The sequence below is a fragment of the Saccoglossus kowalevskii genome, chromosome 16 (assembly GCF_978046115.1).
Source record: "Saccoglossus kowalevskii chromosome 16, keSacKowa6.1, whole genome shotgun sequence".
NCBI classification, from domain to species: Eukaryota; Metazoa; Hemichordata; class Enteropneusta; family Harrimaniidae; genus Saccoglossus; species Saccoglossus kowalevskii.
Genome location: NC_140656.1, coordinates 25,289,956 through 25,301,416, shown reverse-complemented (window position 1 = coordinate 25,301,416; position 11,461 = coordinate 25,289,956). Strand labels below are relative to the sequence as shown.

Below are 11,461 nucleotides of genomic sequence, written 5' to 3'. Positions count from 1 at the left end.
CGTGTCAAAACGTGACGTGTTGTAACGTTACTTTACTTGGCGCGGCATGTTGTAGCATAACGTGGCGCAGCGTAATGTTATTAGACAATGCGTAGTGTGCTGTAACGTTACGATAGGCGGAGTTACGCTGCGTGACGTAACGTAACAATGCGTAACATGTGTTGGGACGCGGCGTTACGTTTTGTTGCGTAACGTGGCGCGAAGTAGTGCAACATTACGTAAAGCAGCGTGTCGTGTCGTACCATAACATGTCACGCCACATCGTGTTGTAACGCAATGTTACGTGATGTGTCGTAACATGACGCAAAGTAAAGTACGTGGTGTGTTTTGACGTAACGCAACACTGTGTAACGTAACATGACGTGTCGTGAGGAACCGTAACGTCAAATAATGTACCATGACTTAACGTTACGTGGCATGACTTGGCGTGATGTTGCGTTACGTGATGCAATGTGACGTAACGTAACGTAACGAAATTATTGCCAGAGTCACACATTGTATTCACCCTGAGTTAGCGAATTTTAACGATGGGTTTATATGATAGCAATGACGTAAGAATCAACAAGTTCAGATTGAGTGACAGTTAGAAATCACTAACTAGCGACAACGAATTTGAAAGTAGAGATCAGTCGATATTCTCTTCACGACCGAAGGTTCGACAGCGACATTTGCTTTCAACAAAAAACACATGAAAACGTAGTCAATTCTATCTTTGTTTTGGCTTTTTCTTTTCGTAATTTTGTCCATTATCCCGTAAACCGAGGTATGTTGCGCATATTGTTTCAGGAGCACAAAAAAGTGAAACACAGAAATTCTAAGAAATTGAAAAAAAAATGCAGCGCAGATTGTATCAGCTTTTAATCAGATTGAGGGAAGCCCTATTGACTTCAAATCTAAGAGAATTTGACAGATTCTTGACTTCTGATATATTCCTTTTCCCGGCCTTCCTTGTTTTAAGGATATTTATTGTGTTTATGAACAAACTAGAAACATATATTCTTTTACTTAGTATTCTATTGTTTACAAGACTAATGTGAGTTTTACTTAAAGTCGCGCTACGCATGTGCGACATTTGTGTTGATAAACATTGCTTTTCCCACAATCCAATGCGCCCTTTTAATGGAAATCACACTATGATGTTTTACGTGGGCGCGACTCGCACTGCTTACCACCGGTAACTCCTTCGATACCTTCCTAACGTCTCAGTTTGTACTCGTTGATCTGCGCAACAGTCATCATCTTTGTTTATATGACCCTATATATCTCGCGCATGCGTGGCGCGACGACTACCGCCCTTTAAAGTATTGAACATTTATTTTACCTCGCAGAAAGCTTGGTGTTATAAATTGTAATGTCTGAAAATAACAAATTCAATGGCACCAAATGTATCAGAAATGACTAAAATACCACCACAGAGACTAAAGACCGACACAAAAAAAGATATGAACCCACAGCTAACATTTCCACAGATGGGGACAAAGGTCATATAGAACATAGTTGTTCATTATAAACGGTTGATGTTTTCGAGAAAGCATAAAATATTGTTTCTATTAAAATACAAAAAGTGAAATATGTGAATTGTGAAGGTAAACCATCACCGAATGTAACCGAACCGATAACAGGAAGGTGATGTAAGTTTCTTTCTTTCTTTCTTTCTTTCTTTCTTTCTTTCTTTCTTTCTTTCTTTCTTTCTTTCTTTCTTTCTTTCTTTCTTTCTTTCTTCCTTTCTTCCTTCCTTCCTTTCTTTCTTTCTTTCTTTCTTTCTTTCTTTCTTTCTTTCTTTCTCTTCTTTCTTTCTCTTCTTTCTTTCTTTCTTTTAATTCTCGTACCACCCACAAGTAATATTCAATAAACAACAAGAGAACTGGTGATAGTTGTAGAACCATAACTGCCTCAGCTCAAAGATTGTTATGTAATACAAGGGAATGTGAAGGGGTATGTATTGTACTGTTACCTCTGTGTAATTTACAATATATATGCATTAACCTTCACTGTGAAGGACAATATGGGAGTTGACTTAAATGACTGGTAGAAGCAAGGCTGGTCAAATTTTGCAAAATAGTAGTTATAATTTCCAGATACGCAATCGACACATTGTGGGATATCAAAATATGGATGATAAACAGCAAGTGATATTTCCAGAGATGTAGTTGGAATTGAAGCAAAGGAGTGGCCTATTAATTCATGAAACATACTCACACATATCCGTACATATCATCCTGTCTTATTGTGTGTGGGCAAAGCTGTCATGCACACAATCGGAAAAATATGTTATTACTGTAAATAATTATGAACAATAAAAACTGAAATTTAGAAAAACTATGAAATACTAATATGGAAAATATGCGATTTGCTGTACAGTTCCCAGAAAATTATTACAAGTCCCAGAAGCACATACAAGTCGTCAAAACGTACAGTTTGGTGACAGTTGGAAATGATACCAAGATTTAAAGCGCGGTGGTCGTCACGCAGCGCGTGTTCGAATTTCATGTAAATAAACAATGTATTTTACACGCGTTGTATATACGTCGCTATATGTTCCATATCGAACAGGACGCGGCACGACGACTGCCGCCCTTTAACAATTCCATGAGAATATCGCAACGTTCTTTTAACACATGAAACAGATGTGCATTGGTTGTATAAACCCGAATGAAAAGTCTGGAGTCACGGCGAATACTTCTAACGAGTCACCCCTCTAAAAACGTCATTACTGTGCCAATGACATTGAACTTTGCTCTTCCATAAAGCAGCACTTTCTATCTTCAAATAATCAAAATAACATTGATACCCTGGCGAAGCATGTCCATTGTTTCACATCGACTGTCCCAGGGGATTTTCGTCTTCTCAATTTCTCAAGATAAACGTCCCAAGGTTGCTTTGTTTACTAGAAGGACATGTCTTTTGGCAGAATTTCTTGTATTAATTTCCATTGCACAAACAAGTAGCAAATATTGTTACTGAAGTACAGAATTTGCATGATTTTTTGATGGATGTATTTTGACCCCGGATTCTGACCTTGCATTCCGGCTAAATTTACTGCCCTTTCATGGCAGTTCAATTTCCTTTAATTATTACATCCAAATTTCGTGATATTTAATATTTAAAACCAACCTTTATTTCACAGTCACTTTAGTTTTCACTTTTCTAAAATTATTTTACAGATCCAAAGACTTTTCACTCCCATCATGCAATCTCCCATAGTACTTCCGCAGACACAGCGGCGATCGCCAACATATCTACAAATAACCTCGCTCTCAGGAGCTGAGGAATAACCTCGCTCTCAGGAGCTGAGGAGTCAAAAGACTTTCCACTCATATCATGCAATCCCCCGTAGTACTTCCGGAAACACAGAGGCGATCGCCAGCATATCTACAAATAACCTCGCTCTCAGGAGCTGAGGAATAAAACGGTGTTATTACTATACCGTAAATCAGAAATCACTATTCTTCTTGGATGTTTCAGAAAACTCAACAACGAGGGCGCACTCAACCCGGTTTGGGGGGGGGGGGGTCTTTTGCGTAATACTATCACTTTGCTGCTTATCTGGTGATCATGCTATAAGTGAGGCCGTGGATGGCGTTCGTTTGTCGACAGTTCCTCTTATTTGTGCCAATATATACTCTTCGTCGATAGAATTGAGTCATTCAATGGCCCATACGGCGTCAGTGACACCCACACTCACTCACGGCGGCAATCAGACGCGGTCGGGGAGATGGAAGCACATCGACTTTCCCGATCAAAACAACCCAGTAATGCTAATGGTGACCGATCATGCAGTCCGTTGTCTCTGAAGACTTTGTTTTTGATGTGTTTAGGAGTGTGTATTTCACTTGCGGTGGGTTTAACTATTATGTTCCCAGACTACATCGGTTCATCTTACGTTACCCAGAGCACGCGAAGAGGAAAAAAAGTGAATCTCGTACGAACTAAACAAAGGTATTTTGATTTTATTCTTCGTTCAATGTTAATGACATCTGTCGTATACGCATGGTCACGAGGTCACTGACTTTCCATGTGTTGATTCGTGGAAGATACCGGGAACTGTGTATATTTTAGCAATGCTGCGGCGCTTTCTGGGTGCATAGACAGGACATATGTTGCATTGATGGTCGACGACAGCGTGGCCATGATGATCGAGGTACATGCAGGATCAAAAACCCATCGGAAACACTGCCGGTTAGGTACATGTACATGTATTTATGAGTGTATTATCTTTTGAGACTGCTTAAAAGAAAGCATAAAACGCATTCATACATAGCATCTTGTGGTTCAGTTTCACAATTGTAAATGTCCACCGGCAAGTGAGAAAGTTTCGGATTTCCTTTGATATCTCCTAAATTCCTTATATTGGTTGTCCGTAAAGAGGAAGTGGAAGGGGAAATTAAATTTAAAATTAATTTCACCTGAGTAATATATACAAGAGTTAGTTTTTTTGCGCTTTCTATTGATCAGAGCTAAGAGAATTTACTTGTCAAGTTGATGATCTTAGGGATCCTACAGTTTTCCTTTTTATTCTTGTTTAATCCAGCCATAGTGGGATTTTATATCTTGGATAGTTCCTTTATTTCCTTATCTTCACAAATTTTATAAAAACTTCTAATCCAACCACCGTTCCTCAGGTCCCTCATTTTAGGCCTTAAACATGATCTATACCATTATTAATTAGAATATTTTTGATATATTTTGGTCAGTTCTCGGTTTAGTCCTCTTCTCATATGATTCATACAATTTAGAGAAAACTGTTTTGGTTCTCCTGGTATTATCAGTCTTTAGTAATCAGTTCAAACACTGTATTCATAATTTATTATTAGTTAATATCTTGCCATCCTAAATATCCAAATACTCCTGGACATGCTACATTCCTATTTACTTTACAAAAATAAAAATTCCCAAATTGATACTGGATGCTTTTAAAATTTTATTTGTATTTACATTTACTGTAAGCATTATCACTGCCTGGCAACCTAAAGTAGTGAAAAATATATGATCGAAAACTCATAAAAATCCTTGTACTTTAGGATAGTTGTTGAGATTCTTGAACAGTGTGAAAAGTTTACCCTCTACATGTACATGTACAACAAATTTGGTTGCTTAGGATTATTTCAAAGCTGAGTTTTGACTGCAGTTTATGCAGAGCCGACAGAAATACATGGTACAGTGGTGTGTGTCTTAGCAACATAGAACGCTCTGTGACGTAGCTCCTCTCGAGAATATATGCATGTAACTTTTTTGAAAATGACATAAATACAATTAAAAATTGCCATTAAATTAAAAATAAAGTCTAATTTTGATTAAAGTGTTCATAATTGAGAAATAAAATTAGAAATTTTATTAATTTTTTTAATTTTTTACTCCTCTCATCTTTTATGTCTTTCCTCATAATCTAAATCATTCATTCCTAAAGACCTCTTGACTCTAAGAATGATTGTCTGTAATAGTTTACTATGTATGGTGTGCATTTCTAGAAACAATTCACCAGGAAGTAGAAAATTTGTAATCACACAAAAACAGGAAACTGTCAAACAAAGATATAAAAATATGCCCTGCTCACAGAGAAGAAAAAATGTGTTCATACATGTAATCTAAATTATTGTTTTCAACAGAAATAGTTATTCCACATTACATATTTTCTTTGAGTGATAAGGTCATCTTTTGTCAACATTCCCAAATTTTAAAAATATTTATTTTTAGAATTTCTTTAAAATTATGATTGAGACCTCGATTATAGCCAATGGAAAATTATGTTTAAATTATCAAAAAATTATGATCAAAATACATAAAACAGGCAAAATGATTAAATACATGTAGAACGACTTTGTTGTTTTAACTCTTTTCTGTGATATGTGGGATCTTGATTTGTCATTTCCTAAATTTTAAAAATCTGTGTGGGACAATGGTACCATATGTTTTATGGTTGATTAGAAAAGACATACAATGATAAATCATGTGTCAACTGCCATTAGTCTGCCAAGTACAATGATATGGTTAGGTCGTAATAGGAAACACCATCCTGAATTTGTGCTTTACAGTACTGTATTTTGTGAAAATTTCTATTTTGAAACATTTCCATAGAACAAAATGATAAACCCAGATTTTTTAAGTAATTTAAGATAACAAAAGCACACCATATAGTTTGCACACCCAATCTCATCAGCCATTCATTAAAATCTTTGTCTCTGTAAAACATTTTTTTAAGCCAACATCTTAAAATAATATTGGTTAAAATCCCAGCTGCCATGACAACAACAAGGCTGTATCCACACAAAAAGTAGTGCCTTTCTGAAAAAAAAAAATATTAAAATAGGGCCATCCCAAAAAAATGATTTGTTTCTTGTCAGCTTGTGCATCATTTAAGAATGGGCTGTTTCTAATTTTTTTCTGCTTTAGCCAAAATATTGAAATAAATATAAGAAAACTAAATACAAATTTAGTCTCGACCAACAATGCTCTTTCAGGTTGACTAATCTTTATATTGACCTTGCTGGTGTCAATATTTGTATAATGTTCAAATATTATTTGTATTTCAAAAGTTTTTAATATGTAAACTATTAAATGATGAAAAAATATAGTGAGAAAATGAATGGGCACATCATTTGTGACATGAAACTTTCTTGAAAAACATATAAAATGTAATTTATGCAAATTAGGCTGCTTATGAACTGTTTTAGATGGTGGAAATGCTAATATGCTGTGAATTCCTGAAGAAAATGTAATGATTTTATTGAGAACATTTTCTCAAATGTAACGTAAATAAAATAAATTTAATGCACATTTACATGCCTAAATTTGTTCAATCTTACTCCCCATACTGTTTTCCGAATTTGCTGAAACCTTTACGTATATCGTTTTGTTTTCTTCTTGTGCTTTAGTATTATTGTCTTCAATCTTAGAAACGATTGCAAATATTTATATTTTATCTGTTTTACATGTGGGAGTACCTGTCTAAAATAACAAGTAGACAGGTAGCTGGCTAATTCCATCGGATCCTGTGGGGCTTAAAAATATAATTGAATTTCATAGGAAAAAAACATTTTGTCTGCTTGTAAATGAAAATCTGAATGATGAGCCATTAGTTTTTATTTAAAAACTATCTTCTGATTCATACAACATGTTTTATTGTTAATAATTAAATAATTTTATTATAATATTTAATTCTCATTTAATAATTTAGTACTGTATGCCGTTATACATGTACAATATCATGCAGAAGAATACACTGTACTAGGAAAATAGTCACTGAGTTTAATTTCAGTGATTTGTTAGTGTCGGGATAGTCACGAGGTTTTCAATTGTTTAGGGAAACAATAGATTCTATGGTTAACTTTGGGTTTTATTTAAATGATTCGTGAAATAAGTGAATATAAAACTGAGCTAACAATTAAGTTCTATACACTATTACTGCAAATATAAACAATATACGCTATTCCATACCCAACGAACTGTCATCACATGACTAATTACGATAAAGTACAGATGATATTAGGGTAGTAGTTCTGTGACCTCATATTTGTATCTGGATTTTAAGAACTTTACACAGAGAAATTACCGTACTGTGATAGTCAAGAAAATCATGGTACTTTGATAGGTTTGTAGCTTTTATATGATTATTCCTGGAAGTATTAGTTTCATTCTATTCACAGAAAAATGAAATAATTGGACCATCAGTTGGTTTATAGTTCTCAGACAGGCATCATTATCAGTACTGTATTTGCCTTATTAGAGGCATACCTAAAAAGCAGAGACACTGTAGTCCCAAGAGTAACTTTTAAATGGTTTTAAGATTGCTAAGTATGCTTTCAAAACTGCCATGTATCTAAATTGTGCAAACTACTCTGCCGAAATATGTCTCGTATAGCAGGGGTAAATAGTGCAATGACATAACCCCATGGCCTCGCCCTGACTTTTAAAGGGTATGGAAGTTATTTTCTTGAGTGATGCAGTGTGTCTTGTGGCTGCACTGGAAGTGAAAATGGACCATGGATACACCACATCACATCATAAGATATTATGAAAGAACAAAATTTAGCATATAGAAAGCCCGGCCCCGTACTGTACTGTATGTGATCAAAATAATTATATTTTATTTTAATACATAAAGTGACATGTGCATCTAATAGATGGAATACGGTAGTTGGATTCACTCACATTTTTCTATTATCTTTAGTATGTTCTTGAGATATTCTTGTCGCAAAGTAAATTAACAAATATGCGTTTGAAAAGGTTACGTTGAGTATTTGATCTGATCGCTAAATTTTGAACTGTTGATATGAGCTTTATGACCTGATACTTGTCTGTAAACGTGATCATATGTCAAACTTTTCATTCCAGTAATCTACACCAGTTCTAATTGTTCATCAGTCGTAAAGTCGTAAATAGTCCTTGGTGCTTTTTCAAAGCTTAGGAGTTGTGGCCTGCGCTGACACGAGAATTGAGCCCTAATCTACTATACCAACTTGTGCTAAAAATGCAAAGGCTCATGGGTAGATGCTAGTTTGTAAACAACGACATAATATGATCATCTTCCACATGAACAAGTGGCGACTCTCTCACTTTATTAAAAAAAACATGTAGCATATAATTTGTTATTGTATTATTTATATGTTTTCATAGAATATTTACATCTGATCAATACCATTACAAGCAAGCGTTTGACAGAGATAGTGTTTTTACTCTTACTGAATTTATTCTACACCATTATTCGTTTTCATCATGTTTTCAAAAGACAAGTCATTACTATCACCAAACCAGTGAAACAGTCTCCAATATATCAAGTTTATCTCCATTTTATGAGTAAATAAATTTTGTTTTTTTCAACCTGAATATATTTTCAAAAAAAAAAATGACCAGATGACCTGACCTTACCTGTATCTTTGGTGAATGCATAGTACAAATAAACCTTTTCACCACCAGTTCCCTTTTATCATCACAAATTAGTCCTGTTTTTATAGTCTGCACTTCCCTTCAGAAGATTGCGACAAAAATAGCCAAATTTGTAAAAACCAAAAGTTGACAAAATTTGTGTCTGTTGGCTCTAAAATTAGGGTTCCACAAATATTGAAAAATATACATGTATTTAAGAAAAAAAAAGTGCAGACAATTTTGGGCGAAAAAGTCTGGTGGTGAAAAAGTCACAAATTCAATATGTTGCGTAACTTATTAAAATGTAGTGTTATTTAAATGATGGTGTTCTTGTGTTTCTACTTTTGTCTTAATATTGGTGTTGCATATGAGTATAAATGTACATTTGATGAACAGTCACCATTTAGATAATTATTCTGATATGAACTTGCACTATTTCATTATTTTAATTAAAGTGTTCTTGTTGCCATGGTTATAATCAATGTCTTCAATGTGATTTTGAAAAATTAATAAAAATATCATACATTTCTCGTAAAACAGTTTGATAATATATATTCATAAAAATAGATTTGTCATGTTTTTCAAATCCCCTATGCAAAGTATTATTTGTGGTTTCCCTGTGCTTGTGCACGTACGTACGTACGCACGCATGCATGCATGTGTGTGTGTTTACATGTACAGTGTACATGTATATATGTCTGTTCCATAAATGTTCTTGCGGAAATGCAAAGACCAGGTTAGTTTTTAGTTGAAAGCAGTGTTTATTAATTACCTAATTTACATAATAATTAGTCAGTTTTCACTTTTCCACTGATATCTCAAGAACCAATCATAGCATTTCATTGAAACTTGGTAGATACTATACAAGATCTGGAGCAATCCTCAGACGGATTGAAACACTTGCAGATTGATCATCTAAATTTGCATAAATTAGGCAATTCCTGATATCTCGAAAAGTCAGATTTAAATTAAACTTGTTGCACAGTGCTCTAGATTAAAAAACAAAGCAAAAAACAGATACGCAATCAAATTTGTTTGTGAGTAATTCCTTATTATAATTTTTAATTTGAATCAATTTGTGTTTATAACCCTTTTTAGCTTCGCTGTCGACTTTGTCGAGTGGAGCTTATCATATGAGTGATTGTCCGTCGTCGTCGTCTGTGTCAATGTTTTACTTTTTCGACTTCTTCTTGAAAACTACAAGCCTGAATGCTTTGATACTTGGTGTATATATGTACCTTGGGTAGACCTCTCTTAGGTTTGTTCATTTCATGTTGATATCTTCAATTCTCTAATTTTGGTGAATATTTTTGTCATTTTTGGTAAAAAGTGATATTTTCGACTTCTTGTTAAAAACCGCAAGTGCAATTGCTTTGATATTACATATATAGGTACTACATGTGGACCTCTCTCAGATTTGTTCATTTTGTAATGATATCTTTAATTCTCTAATTTTGGTGAATATTTTTATCATTTTTGGTAAAAAGTGATATTTTCAACTTCTTGTTAAAAACCACAAGTGCAATTGCTTTGATATTACATATATAGGTACTACATGTGGACCTCTCTCAGATTTGTTCATTTTGTGATGGTATCTTCAATTCTCTAATTTTGGTGAATATTTTTGTAATTTTTGGTAAAAAGTGATATTTTCGACTTGTTAAAAACCAACAGTTCAATTGCTTTGATATTACTATATAGATACTACATGTAGACCTTTCTTAGATTTGTTCATTTCATGATGATATCTTCAATTCTCTAATTTTGGTGAATATTTTGGTCATTTTTGGTAGAAAGTGATATTTTCGACTTCTTGTTAAAAACTGTAAGTCCGATTGCTTTGATACTATACATATTGTTCATTTTCTAATGATGTCTTCAGTTCTTTAATTGAAATGTGCATTGCTAACAGCAGAGCTATCTCAGCCGATAGGCTGCTTGTTAATTTTAATAACAATTTTTGCAGATTTTGCTATTTAAGTATGTAATATGTAATTTTTAATAATTGTTATTTGATACTGTATATTGATGGGTACATTGGAATTAAATTAGAATCACACTGTTTTGGTAGTTCACTTTGAAGTATTAGTTACTAGAACAATAAAATTCTCTAAAGCACATGTACGATTTGGTACATACATGTACCGGTACGTGTAAAACACCAATCATTGCACTCAAGTATAGTGATTCTGATTTTCCATCTGACCAATACTGCTGTGCGTTCTGGAACGGCAACATATGATGAATCATAGTCTAATTTGGTCTAAACTTTCGAAAAACAATATTAATAAAAAAATATTGTCCATATTGCATCTTTAAAATTGCAAAATACTGTAAAATACTTCAATTAATAATACCGGTACTGAAAATACTGAATAAATTTTCACTGAATAGACTTTTTGGGTGTTTTGTATAAATAATATAAATTATTTTTCACTGTAATATTCATTCACCAAAAATAGTGAAAATGAAGTATGGAGTTTTCATGATTTTTGGTAAATCCACTCAAATTATGAAAAATTTTAACATTTCTAGCAGTAAAATTTCAACATTTTATAATAATTTTTAATAAAACAATTGCTAGAATACAATGTGATAC

General features: G+C 33.7%; 1 protein-coding gene across 1 annotated transcript in view; it reads left to right on the top strand.

Moving 5' to 3' along the window:
• The first annotated feature begins 3,501 nt into the window (after positions 1–3,501).
• The window catches only part of LOC102804810 (alpha-2,8-sialyltransferase 8F-like), a 42,449-nt gene continuing 34,489 nt past the window's right edge, over positions 3,502–11,461 (top strand). Inside the window, exon 1 of the mRNA XM_085491272.1 lies at positions 3,502–3,939. Coding sequence (XP_085347398.1) covers positions 3,716–3,939 — 224 coding nt within the window. The 5' untranslated portion in view covers positions 3,502–3,715. The remainder of the gene's footprint in view (positions 3,940–11,461) is intronic.